This window comes from Penicillium soppii (genome assembly GCF_028829465.1).
Source record: "Penicillium soppii strain IBT 18220 chromosome Unknown utg000005l, whole genome shotgun sequence".
Classification (NCBI taxonomy): Eukaryota; Fungi; Ascomycota; class Eurotiomycetes; order Eurotiales; family Aspergillaceae; genus Penicillium; species Penicillium soppii.
In genome coordinates, this window is record NW_026643235.1 from 1,209,972 (window position 1) to 1,223,167 (window position 13,196).

The 13,196-nt window shown below is 48.7% G+C and overlaps 5 protein-coding genes across 5 annotated transcripts; all 5 read left to right on the forward strand.

Annotated features, from left to right (window-relative positions):
• Nucleotides 1-952: 952 nt before the first annotated feature.
• Nucleotides 953-2,635, forward strand: N7529_005882 (uncharacterized protein; the record flags this gene model as incomplete). The annotated part of the gene is made up of 1 exon (XM_057241409.1): nucleotides 953-2,635. The coding sequence occupies one exon, from the start codon at nucleotides 953-955 to the stop codon at nucleotides 2,633-2,635; it is 1,683 nt and encodes a 560-aa protein (XP_057096768.1).
• A 1,184-nt stretch (nucleotides 2,636-3,819) lies between these two features.
• Nucleotides 3,820-4,616, forward strand: N7529_005883 (putative short chain dehydrogenase/reductase; the record flags this gene model as incomplete). Its single annotated transcript, XM_057241410.1, has 2 exons — nucleotides 3,820-3,850; nucleotides 3,901-4,616. 2 exons carry the CDS (start codon nucleotides 3,820-3,822, stop codon nucleotides 4,614-4,616), a joined length of 747 nt encoding a protein of 248 aa, XP_057096769.1.
• Nucleotides 4,617-5,353: 737 nt separating this feature from the next.
• N7529_005884 (fungal specific transcription factor domain-containing protein) lies at nucleotides 5,354-7,108 on the forward strand (the record flags this gene model as incomplete). The annotated part of the gene is made up of 3 exons (XM_057241411.1): nucleotides 5,354-5,444; nucleotides 5,502-6,004; nucleotides 6,062-7,108. The coding sequence occupies 3 exons, from the start codon at nucleotides 5,354-5,356 to the stop codon at nucleotides 7,106-7,108; spliced, it is 1,641 nt and encodes a 546-aa protein (XP_057096770.1).
• A 295-nt stretch (nucleotides 7,109-7,403) lies between these two features.
• On the forward strand, nucleotides 7,404-9,858 carry N7529_005885 (Zn(II)2Cys6 transcription factor; the record flags this gene model as incomplete). Its single annotated transcript, XM_057241412.1, has 3 exons — nucleotides 7,404-7,493; nucleotides 7,552-9,598; nucleotides 9,686-9,858. The coding sequence occupies 3 exons, from the start codon at nucleotides 7,404-7,406 to the stop codon at nucleotides 9,856-9,858; spliced, it is 2,310 nt and encodes a 769-aa protein (XP_057096771.1).
• A 927-nt stretch (nucleotides 9,859-10,785) lies between these two features.
• On the forward strand, nucleotides 10,786-12,316 carry N7529_005886 (uncharacterized protein; the record flags this gene model as incomplete). The annotated part of the gene is made up of 3 exons (XM_057241413.1): nucleotides 10,786-10,917; nucleotides 10,968-11,643; nucleotides 11,697-12,316. The coding sequence occupies 3 exons, from the start codon at nucleotides 10,786-10,788 to the stop codon at nucleotides 12,314-12,316; spliced, it is 1,428 nt and encodes a 475-aa protein (XP_057096772.1).
• Nucleotides 12,317-13,196: the final 880 nt, after the last annotated feature.

A 13,196-nucleotide genomic window follows, 5' to 3' on the forward strand; every position in this document is an offset into this window, starting at 1 on the left:
AAATGGCCAAAATCAAGAAAACAAAAGAAATTGAAAAAGAAATAACAAAACCCAGTCTCCACTTGTCCCTGTCCATGTCCATGGTGACGGCGCCGCGCACTTGCAGCTCCCGATGATTCGTGCTGTGCATGACGATCGCTTTCCCCGGGTAGTTGAGGCGGATATTGACTAGTATTCAAGGCTATATATAATATGGGTGATAGGGGTGTGGATTTATTTGCCTTTATTTATTAATTCCCCAAATATATAATATTGTTATATCGATTATTCTTTTTTTTTCCTGCTCTTTAATACCTTTTAAGTATTTTCTTTTCGGCATCTATTTATTGCCCATACCCACAAAAATAAATAAAAAGCAAATAAAAAGCAAGAAAAGAAAAGAAAAGTGAAATAAAAAAGAAAAAAAAGGCCCAACTGGCAGTTCCCGGGGGTTAGACACTATATCCTGCCCAACGCTAATCCGACAAACTGGGTCGGACAGAGAGACAACTTAACCTGTGCTGGAGCCATCCAGACTCAGGTGATGGATCATTCTCTCACCGCTGCTCAACGGCTCATATTAGAGCTTGTCTTTCCCATTTTTTCTGTCCATTTTGCCTTTGCATCCTTTCTAGCTCTAGTCTTCTTTTACTGTCACATCTTATCATTTATCACTATCTACCTAAAACCTTCATTATATTGACAACCTCCTCAATTGCTTAGGAGGGTGTCAAATTGGGTCGTCTTTCCAAGTATATCCTCTTCGTCCTCCACCGTGGCTGCCCTAGGAATCAGCGTGTTAAACGCACCTTATTCCAATTCACTACATTCAACCAATTTGGCACTTTACTCGGATCGTTATTCGTCAGCATCTCCCTCTCTCTCTCACACTCTTCGAGAATCCGGCGACGAGGGAGAGAGGGGGTCTCGGCCATGCCCTAATTCCCGGTCCAACGTGGTGTATTCAAATTCCATGTCGCAGAATCTTCGACGTGCAGGTTCCTTGTCTAGAGATACGCCTCAGGATGATGATTCGGCGATAGACAGTGACCGTTGGCTTGTCACCAGCCGCAATACATCACGTCGACCACCACTTCGGACTCGACCTCAGTCATGGCATCCATATGGACCCGTGGAGCCGCCATTAGAGTCCTTGTCATCACGCCCAATTGGGGTTCATGCCATCTTGAATCCCCCCTCTCAGGCAACAACAGAGCTGGCTCCAACCAGTAATCGTAAGCCACGCGTTCTACCGGGCTCGCCTCGACCTCAGGTCTCCTCGCCAACCACCCGTCCATCACATCCTTCGGTGCCGCAGCCATTGTCTCCTCGGTCCCATGCACGCCCTTTGATGAATCCAGCCTCGCCCTCGGCACGGTTTGTGGGTGGAGGTGGTAGGACCTCTGTACAGTCGAGCGTCGCACAGTCACCGCTAGTTCCTCAGGAACATTTGATGGGCCCGCGCCTTCCCGCTTCCAGTTCGCCTGTGCCACTAGACGCGGGCCTACGTCCAATAGCATCTATTACCAGCACACAGCCACCTGTGCTAGCTTCGCTGCATTCTACACCTAGTTTGCATTCCCGACGAACGAGCGTTGGCCCAGGGCCTCTCACCAACCCGAGTTCTCAAGAGACAAGCCCCAGCACACCCCATTCAACTTTCAGTCCATTTGGTCGAGTATCCCCAGCTGTGACTAGCGTCTCCCTCCCACAAAGCGCCACATCATATCCCACTGCACCTCCCCCGTACATGAACATGGACCCAATGAGCCGGGGCGTTCCCGCCACCAAAGGACCCAGATCCCAGCCCGAAGAAAACCCAACCCGAGCAGGCCCACCGCAGGGCAGTCCATTACCATCAGGAATGATCCCGTGCGTGCTAGACATGCGATCCGGGTCGAGCAGCCAAGCCGAAAAGCGCAAGGCGAACAGCGACGCCTCACGGCGCTTCCGCAACCGCAAACGCAACGAAATGCAACTCGAGCAGCGGCTCACAGCCCAGCAAGACGAGATCCAGCGCAGCGTAGAAACAGTCCGCCGCCAGAACGAAGAGCTCCGCTCCCTCGTCCAACAGCGCGACCACTACCGCTCCGAGCGCGATTTCTACCGCGACCATCTCGGTCGCACAATGTCCCTAGCCGCTCTGCCCCCAAGACCTGCTTCCCCAAGATCGACCCAATCCGCATCCACCCTTGTCGCACCCGAAGGTGCTCCGTCCACTTGGTCGGGCGCTGATGCTGCCCGATCCGTTTCAGGCACACAACCCGCTGCGGGTGGCCCGGCGGGAAGACTGTTGGACTCGGCTCAGTCGCAGCCTGCTTGGCCTGCAAACCAGCCTTATTCTACAGCCCCTATCCAACCCGCTGGACGGGGGTTACTATTACGCCTGCTGTGTCGCCGTCGCTGTCTGGAGGCCCACTGCCGCCTCTCCAGGGCTCTTGGTCGCGCCCTTGAACTTGCGACATATATCCAGCAAGGTTCTATTCTGTTCTCTCATGTCATTTTCCCTTTCTCTTTACTCCTTTTATTCCCTCTGTCTGCGTTACCAAGGAAGAAAAAAACAAAGCGGTCACTGGTTTGGCCGCTGGCAGGTGGTGTATGCACCTCTAGTAATGTGGTCTACTTTGAAAGTATTTCCTCCCACAGGCTGGGTTAATTACTATCTATCTGCATCTCTTCTGGAATTATCAAAAGCCCTCAGCTCTCACCTCAAGGTCTCAAAAATGATACCTCTCATACCTACACGCCTCCTTCCCTTCCATACTCTGTCTGTCTTGTTACCCGCGCCCCCTCCCCATATTTGATTTTCCTCACTCCTTTCATGGATTGCACAGCGGTGATACCTCCATTGGCGACGCATTGAGTCTGAATTCTTGTTATTAAATTAGATGATATGATTTGGAAATTGAACAATAAACATGGACATTCGAACCAAGATCTAAAGCTCCGAACTAGGATTATCCTTCTCCAACTTAACCCTGGAATCTCATTATTGCTGCCTAAATGTTAGAAAACACTCTTGCGGTCTGAGATATCTTGGCCCTGTGAAATCATGGCCTCGGATCATAAGGAACCAAAAAAGCTTAAGTTTTGCATTTATTCTGACACACCCTTTCGTTGATAGTGATTGGTTGATCCTCGCTGGATCCAGAACGAGATGCAGGGGTTGAGTCTAATCTGTGGTGTCAGAACCTTGGAACCTGGGCCGTTTACATGACATCATGAACGAGTGGAAATGTAGAATCTTCGCTTGAATTCACTATAAATTGACCTCGCTGCGTGTTGAAATCCTTGGTAAGCGGGATTGAATTGCATGGTCTTCACTGCGTGTCATTCCATTTGTGAACCTAGATTTTCCTATTTATGTTTCGGCTCAGATCTAGTGATGGGATTGATATCTCGTCAAATTTCAGGAAATACTAAGAAAGAGAACCTCAAGGTGATAATTACGTGATGATTGGTAATGATTGAACATATTTTTCTCAATGAATATCATTGATCCATATAGATAGAAGAAAGATTGAATTCAATCTCCGGTTTAACACCGATATAGTCGTGTTCGGCGATTGAGGCTTAAATCCGTTTGGGACATCGGTCTCGCCATTAAGCTTCAGCATTAAAGCAGCGACTGTGATCAATATTCCCGTGGTATTTATGTATTTAGAGCGTTTAGTTCTTGTTGGGAGGGCAGGTGGTCTCCCATGTTCCCCATAAATTTATGTGCATGCTCTCTCTTCCTCTCCTCTCTTCTTCCCTCCCAGTTTTCAATCTTGACGATATCTCAATCTCATTCCAAGCTTTTCCCTTCACCCCCTAAGTGAGATCACAAGAAAACTTACCATGACTGAACAAACCATCATCTTGATAACCGGTAGGCCACAAGCCAATAATTTCAAATTCCGCAAAGCTCACCCACATTAGGCGCCAACTCTGGTGTCGGCTACGCAACAACTCAGGTCCTCGCTAGCTACCCAAACAACCACATCATCATGGGCTGTCGAGACCTAGCAAAAGGTCAATACGCCCTAACCGAGATTCAAAACACCGACCCAAAAGGAACCATCTCGCTCCTACAGCTTGACGTCGAAGACGACACCTCAATTTCCAAAGCAATCGACACCGTAACCCAGCAATTCAACCGACTAGACGTGCTGGTAAGCAACGCCGGCACAGCAGCACCAGGTACCAGCGGTCGCGCCCAGCTAAGCCAGATCTTCTCGATCAACGTCTTCGGCGCAATGCTTGTCTCCGAAGCCTTCATCCCGCTTCTCCTTAAATCACACCGGCCCTATCTCATCCAGGTCTCCAGCGGGCTAGGGTCTGTGACTCAGGCGTGCGATCCACAGAGCCCGTATTATCCTGCAGCCTGGGACGAGTACCGCATGAGCAAGGCGGCGCTCAACATGATGACTATCCAGATGCATAAACGATTGCAGGAGCGTAATGTGCGGGTTTTCGCATTTTGTCCTGGTCTGGTGAGGTCTAGTTTGAGGGGTGAGAGCGAAGAAGCTGTTAGTGCGGGGGGACAAGCTGGTGATCCATTGGAATCTGGTAGAGGGATCCTAGGTATTGTCCTTGGTGAGCGAGATGGAGAGGCTGGTGGGTTCATTAATAAGGACGGTCGGTTGGCGTGGTGAATTACTCAGCGCTAATGGATTTGAGTTGTTATGTGCACGGAATTATCAATCAATCAATCAAAGTTCAGTTAACCTGTTGCAGTCTAATTAGTTGTGTATGACTATGCAGGCGCTTCATCCAATAATGAATTTATGCAAAGAAAAATAACTCCGCCGTTGAGAGCAATGTATTTTGATAGACCATTCGAGTGATCTGATTGGCTCCTTAAGTTCCGGTGGGATGTTCCCTTTCATCCGGTGGAAGTTGATCATCCATTCACCGCAACTTTGCAACAACTCACAGTCGAGACTCAATGAGGGTCACTTAGGACAACCAATTATTAGCAAATATAGCCCACAAGACACTCGAAAATGCGGGGGGGGGGATGTGGATTCCGGGTTTCTCCATGTTTTTGGTCGATGTGGGTGGTTCTCGTGCCCCCTTTGTTCATATTGAGCACAAATCTCCAACACAGTAGGCAACTAAAAAATCACTAGTAAGCGGTACCTCTGGAGAGCAGCATGAAGCGAGTGACTCAACGAGCATCACAGGCGTGCATTGAGTGCAGAAGGTTAAAACTCCGGTGTGAAACAGATCCAGGTTCACGTGTCTGTCGAAGGTGTCTATCGAGCTCCTCCTTCTGTCGCCGCAAAGAGTGAGTTGCAATCTGAGTTCCAAGAGAAGAAGTGCAGATGGGAGTTGTGTCAGCGCTAAAACCTTTAGCAGCAAACTGAAACAGGTATCGGAGCCCGTGCCGATGGATCTCGCTTCATCTGTTAGTGTTCTCCTCGAGGCCTTTTCAAATGCCGAGGATGTAGATCGGCTAGACAAGAGTGGGGGTGATCTAGGTAAATTATATACCAAGAATTTTTCACATATGTGAATGGTTGCTGATGTTCATTAAGGTCCCTTTGCGCAGCAGCTCATCGCAGCAGGCTCTGATCAACCTCACATGACACTGACACAAAATGTACCCCAAACATATCCGCTAGACAGTTATCTTACGACAATAAATGAGCTTCTCTCGCCGCGAACGCCCGATCTCATCCTTGGGGAATACAACCAACCATGGGAATTACAGAGGACCTTCAAGACCCAGCTTCCCAATGTCTCCCAAGACACCGAAGAATATCTGAAATTGAAAGGAGCTTTGAGGATTGTCCCCATTGAGCTTCGAAACCAGCTGATTGGAGCCTATATAAAATATGTTCATCCTCTGCTCCCAATCATCGATTTGCAATGGTTCTTAGTGAATGTTATCGTCGAGGATGAGTCCAAGTTTGCAAGTCCACTTCTCCATCAAGCTGTGATGTTGGCTGGCAGTGCATTCATTGAGCAAGAAGCTGCCATTAAAGCTGGATTTTCATCACGGAAGGCCCTACGCAAAACACTATTTGGGCGAGCGAAAGTGAGTTACCACTGGAGCAGCTCAATATAGCTCAAACCAACCTAATATCTTCACCAGATCCTTTATGAATTCGAAACAGAACCCGACGCATACATCCAAATTCAAGCCTTGTTACTCATGATGCAATGGCATGGAAGTGGTGCTGGCCACAAAGATCCAACATATTGGTTCGATCTTGCATATTCGACCGCAGAGCGCGTTGGCCTGCTGCGGAGCCTGGAGCCAGGCAGTTTCTCCCACAAGCATCGGTTGTGGTGGTGTCTCTACGTTCGCGACCGCATTCTTTCCCTTGGCTTCCGCCGTCCACTGCGAATCCCCAATGGAGATGTTAGGATGTCCCTGCTAGAATCCACAAAGTACTATTCTTCCGAGCCCTACCATGAGCTTGTTCTAGTGATGCTAGGAGACGCCTCCGCTATGCTCAACTGGGAAAATCAAGAACGGGTGATGCTTTTGTTCATTCAAGAAATAAAGTTGGCACATTGTGTTGGGGTGATTGTGGGGCATTTCTACCAAGGTGCCTGGTCCCCTTCACCATCGGGATGCTCTATCTATTCTCTTGTCCCGAAGTCGAATATATCGCAATGTGCCTTAACAGAATGCGAACGGCTTCTGAAAACTTGGATTCAGGATCTTCCTGCCCCAGCACATTACTTTCCTCCTTCTTTGTTGCACGATTATCATCCAGAGTCCCCAGAGATTGTGCTTCTTGTTCATCAGTCTTTCCTATATCTCCTTCACCTTACTGCAATGTCCATTCTGTATCAAGCCGCATCGAACGGAGAAGATGGTCACCGGACAGCGATCATGCCAGAAATGAGAAACCTCACAGCCCGGGTCAATGAGACCCTCAACGAGCTATACGACTGCAGCATGCTTCATTTCCTCCCTGGGAGCACAGTCACCATCCTTTTAATCATTCTCGAGGCAAGCTTGCCGGACCTCAAAGTATCGGATGATATTGTGCGTCTGCAAGCTATGTCGAATCTGTACGCCTGTGAAGAAGCAGCCGGCCATTTACTTCAAACATATCCCGCAGCTGAGATTGTTCTTTCGCAAGCGCAGACTGCTCGTGGGCATCTCCTAGGCTTAACTGCAACTTGACTGGCATATAAAAGTAATCAATGTAGCATATTTAGAATGAAACCAATTATTTGAATCTGCCGATCAGCCCTTTTGAGATTATAACCTAAGAGTCTCTTGGCTCAGTACTTTCAAAACGTGCAATGCTAAATTCGAGAATTTTACAGCTAAAGAAGCGGGTAGACTTAAGCTCGGTTCCCCGCGGGTATCCGGCTATACCCCAAAACAATTTGCGGGGACCCCAGCCGTGACCCAGACCCTTCAAAATTTGATTTCTAGACCAGTGGCTTGGCTACAGGACGTGGAACTACGTACAATGTCCACGGAGGGCGAGTCTCCAGATCTACCCCGTAAGTCACATCGCACTTCGCGGGCATGTGACAGATGTCGTCGACAAAAACTCAAGGTAGATGGGTCTTGCACAACGCCCCTGATTCCAGACTTCTGACTCCGTGTACATACAGTGTGATAGCTCTAGGCCATGTGTGCTGTGTACCCATGCTGGACATGAATGCGAGACCTCTCAACGTGTAGCACGGCGCACTCGCAGACGGAACCTAGGCAGGGATCCCCACAAGCCTATTAGGGTGCACAAAGTAATCGCACCAGCGATACATAAAAATGACCTTACCTTGCCTGCAGGCTTGGGGATTGCAGAGATATCAGATGCGACGGAGAGCTCGGCTTCCTACGCAGACCACTCGCCAAAAGAACCACAGTCTGGTGCGAATGCTTCGGCGATTGACTTTGCCAGGCGAGTCTTCAACGAGGAAGAAGCTGGTCGGACCCTGACCGGTGCATCAATCCCCGGTGATACAGGAGCTCCAAGGGTAGATAACTCATTGTGGCATTTAACAGAGGTGGAACTCCCACCACAGCCTGTGATGCTAGCATTGATTGATGCCTACTTCGACCGAATGCAATGGTTTGTGATATTATTCCATGAAACATCTTTCCGACATACCGCGCGCAGGATAATTTCCCGCAATGCGTGGCGACGCCAAGATCTCAGCCCTACCATGGCTGTGCTGGCAGTTGCCATGATCGGTTTACAGTCTGTGCTACCCGATCAAAAGTGGTCCGGGCATGAGCTGCTGCGTGGATATTCTATTGATGGGGTGAAGCTGATGCATGGATTCATCAATGAGATACGGCGGAATCTGCTTGATATCTCGGTCGACTGTCGCATTGAAGCTGTTCAGGTTTGTTTTTTGGTGTCTTCGTATTATGTCTACCATAACTCGCCGAGTATTGCTTGGACCGTATCGGGTATGGCTGTGAGGTCTGCCTATGCTCTGGATTTGTATACAAGGCCCTCGCAGGATGAGAATCCAGTTGTGGATGCGATTCGCTCTCGTTGCTGGAACCATGCTATTGTCGGCGATACATTTACATCTATCATCTATGGACGCCCGTCGTCTATAGACACTGGGCTTGTCGCTCTACATCCAATAAGAGATATGGATGACTTGGCACTCGATCCCCTGCTTTTGGAAAATGAATGGATTGCTGCAGCTGGGAGCCCAACAACTACAGCTGGCTTTTTCACCATGAAGTACGAGCTTTACAACATCATCCGACATATACTTTCCCGACTTCGGCGTCTTCAACTGAGGAAGGAAACTACAGAAGAGGACCTGGAGGCAATTGCAGAAGCTTCACAAGATTCAGAGACACAGCTGATCTGCTGGCGGAGAAGAGTTCCTCGGTTATTTGATTTTGAATTTTGGGGCAGCGAGAATCGACTACAACTGTTCCAGCAACAGATCGAAGCAATGCCTCAGCGTGCAAAATGCCAGGCAGAAACCATCATATTACAGGCCGCATGTCTCCAATTGACATACGATGGAGCATTGATACAAGCCCGTCGGCCTCTACTAGAACAAAAGATTTCCAGTGCTTGTTCACGCTCGGTTGTGGAGGCAATCCGTCAATCATTGAGGGTAGCTACGGCAGCTGCACTCCGAATATCCCGCATTCCAGTCCTTCGCTTCAAGCACCATTTCGCCGAATCCTTCGCTTCTCTGCAACAATTCACGGCAGGCGTTATCCTCTGTATTACACCAACCAACCAGCCTTTTACTACTGCCGCGCACGAAGCCAAGGCTGGTATCTTGCGGATTATACATGCCAGTACGGCATTTGGGCCTCACAATCGTATAGCTAAGCAGACTGCACAGCTGCTAACAGAGCTGCTGAAGGTGACCATTGAGCGGGAGATGTCCGGTGCACTGAGAGGAGTCGAGCCAGGTGCTAGTATTGACTCAAGTGTTCAACAGTCCAATGAAGGCCCCAGTGGCTCCCAGCCATTGCCCATCCGAGAATCCTTTCTTGATAGCCCCTCAACATCAACCCACCCACTGCACCATCCCCGGCAACCCCAAGATATATCTCGAATCCTTGACCCCAGCAAGGCCAACGATCAGCTGACCCAGGCGTCGGAATCCTCGGAATATCCATCTGCAAACATCTTCGAACAACTCGATGATACATTCGGGGCTTTCGGTGAACGTGAGTGGATCTATATCACAAGCCAAGCATCAGCCTCTTTAATTAACATATCATAGTGATGTTTAATCTGATACCCGATGATCAAAGTAGTGCTTGGAACTGGGGGCGGACATTCCCCTAGACACTCAGAATTGTATGAACGGATACACCTCGATCATGAGATCGTCAATCAAATTGAAGCCCAAGTACGCTCCGAGCACAACGATAGGGACGAAGAAATGTCTTATGAACACCAGGATCAAGACCACAGCGGTGAATAAGTAGATACAGAGCGTGAGATCCGTTTGCTTCATGGTCGCAAATGGGCTCGTATGTGGTATTTGGTAGGACTTCATTGATCTGCCAGAAAAACCCATCATTTCAGTGTAGGAGCATAGTATCTGAGAGTTAAATAGAGAAGAAGAAAAGCCAAAGAGGACTGTTGGATTTCATGAGTTGTTCGCTGCCCAACTAGTTGTTGGGGTCTCATGCAGTGTAACAAAACCCCGCGCGTCACACATAGCCATTGTCAGTGGATGCCTCATCTAATTATCTGGTGTACAGCCATAAAATGGAACCAATACCCTGTTGTCAAGATTTAATTTGCGAGTTGTGTTTGAATTTGTCCTTTACACGTCTGATGCTAAGCCCTGAAGTGGGTTAGGCAAAGATTACGTGAGGTGTACCTTTTCTACCCAGATGAGCTTCCCCAGGGCTCCCAACCAGACATCTGCAAATAGATTGTTGAAAATCTTTGCGAAATTTCATCTTTGAAAGATATGTCGCATTCCGATCAGATCAAAATGAGTACGCTGATCAAGTTTGAGGTATTTAGTGTTGCCAAGCCTTTGAGTTCTTGCAACAGTGAACATCAACAATGGCGTATATTAGACTCTATGCGCAAATGCCTTGGCCATAGATCTCGACCTTGCTAACATATCACAGAAGCTGAGCACCCCCATAGCACTCAGGTTTCGTCAAGAAGTGAGCTTTACGGCCGAGAAATGACAGATGTCATATGTGTGGAGCATTGCGTGCTCTAGACCTTCATCTTCATAGGATAGAGTCCCACGCTTGGCATAAAAGGCAAAACTGAGATATCGCGATTATAATGGGTCCTGGCGTGCCATGCTGCTAAACCTAGATGTTAAAACAAGATAAGAATGCAGCCCAGTACTGATGTAGCGTGAAGTGTTTTCAAGTATATCATGGCTTTCGAACGTGCAGCCCGGTTCTACCGGTCATGTCTCCTCCAGATCATCCTTGTCGGACTCGTCGCATTCTGCGAACCCGGTATCTGGACCGCTCTCAACAATCTCGGTGCAGGAGGAAATGCCAAGGCAAGTCTCAGCGTTGAGATCATACACAACCTTACTAACTAATTGCACAGCCATTTCTGAACAATGCCGCTAATGCATTGACGTATGGACTCATGTCAATAGGCTGCTTTCTGGCTGGTGGCGTGACAAACAAGATCACCGCAAAATGGACCTTGTTCATCGGAGCCGCCTTCTACACGCCTTATGCGGCGGGTCTATACTGCAACAACCGATACGGTAATGAGTGGTTCATGCTGCTCGGCGCCGCGCTCTGCGGAATTGGAGCCTCGCTCCTCTGGGCGAGCGAGGCTGCTATCGCGGTTGGGTACCCAGAGGAGGAAAAAGAGGACGGTAAGTCGGATCGCGAGCTTCTCGTCTTCAATTCACTGACTTTTACCAGGTACGTCGGAATCTGGATGGGAATCCGCCAGATGGGACCGCTCGTTGGCGGCGCGATATCCCTCGCTCTCAATATCAACACAGCGCATGCTGGAAAGGTCACCTACACCACATACCTAGGCCTTGTTGCCATTTCGGCTCTTGGCGCGCCGATTGCGCTGCTGTTGTCGCAGCCGCAGGATGTTATCAGAAGCAATGGTACGAAGATTCCTTACATGAAGAATACGAGCTTCGCCATTGAGGCCCGCGCTATCTGGAAGCAACTGTCGAATAAGTACATGCTGCTCCTGATTCCGGTCTTTCTGGCCGGACAGTTCGGTACAACATATCAAGGAAATTATTTGACCAGTACAAACCCCTAATTTCCATTCTTGTGAACAGCACGCTAACAAACCCCCAAGCATATTTTACCGTTCGCTCCCGGGCCCTCGCATCATTCTTGACGGCTGTGGTAGGCGCAACTGCCAACATCAGCACAGGATTGATTCTCGATCTGAAGTTCATTTCTCGCGAGAACAGGTCCAAGGCCGTGTACATTTTCGTGCTGGTCTTCGTTACAGCAGCCTGGACCTGGAACGCCATCGTCGAGACCAAACTCTCCCGCATGGCTGAGCCGCCCTCCTTCGACCTCGGCGACGGCCCCTTCTTCAACTCCGCTTTCACCGTGTACATGTTCTTCAAGTTCTTCTACGAGGTGCTGCAGACTTACATATATTGGTTGATGGCTGAGATCAAGGGCGCGCAGAGAGATGGCGATATCGCGCGCACTACTGGTATTCTTAGATCGTGGGAGTCAATTGGTAGCACGATTGCTTATGCTGTTGGGGCGACTCACTGGCCGAACTTGAACCAGATGATACTTGGATTTGCGCTGTGGGGATTCACGATCCCGTTCACGATTCTTGCGGTGTTTGGGGACTGGAATCAGTCTGAGGCTTTGGATGAGGTGTTGGGCGAGCAGACGGATAGTAGTAGCTTGGAGGCGCAGAGGGTGGTTATCAATTCTGATGGGAAGGACTAGAGTGCTTTGACAGAATAGTTCAGGTTGCTCATATCCCTGTATAAAATTATATATTTAGAGGACACAGCTAGACACTGTGGAAGCCATGAATTTTATTCTTTTCTGCTTCTACAGTACATTCTAATGTTATGTTGTTGATCAAAAGGACTTATGTATATAGCTGCATGATATTCTGCTTATCTCCAGAGTGGTCCAGGGCGTTATATCATCAACAATTTGGAAACTTTTCTGGCCTTTCCTCCAAAGTCCTGCCAACCGATTCCGCATTTACACGATACGAAGATACAAACTCCATCAACATAGACATACTCCCAGACAACGGCACGTCACAAGCAGAGCGACGATGTAATCAAAACGATGGCCCCAAACACGCCCGTTTGCTATGTAATTATACCACACGCTTCTCCGATCTCATTCACATCAACACAACCTTCCAGAACCAAACTATCAATTGCATCCAGCCTACATCAATCCGCCATGATAAAAACTTTCCTATGCCTACTTATACTCTTTTTTGTCATTCCTATGACAGGTGACATACTCGAGCCTATCATGACTTGTCCTGGCACGTATCTCATGCTCGCCGCCCTGGGGACCTTCATTTTCTACGGCACATATGTGCAATACTTTTGGATGTTCCACCCCACATTGCAGCCGTGAGATGATGCGAATGGACCTGTAAGAAATTACTCGGACGAATGACAATATTACAATGCTAAACGTCTTGTCCTAGCTCCATCAAATCTTCGAAGTTGGCGGCTAGGGAAGATTATTGACGCTTGAGTCGGCGGGTGCTTGGATACAAGGGACGAAAACACATGTGCAGTTGCTGAGGCGCAAATACAATACGGGTTCAAACTCAACCCATTCCCGGTGTCTG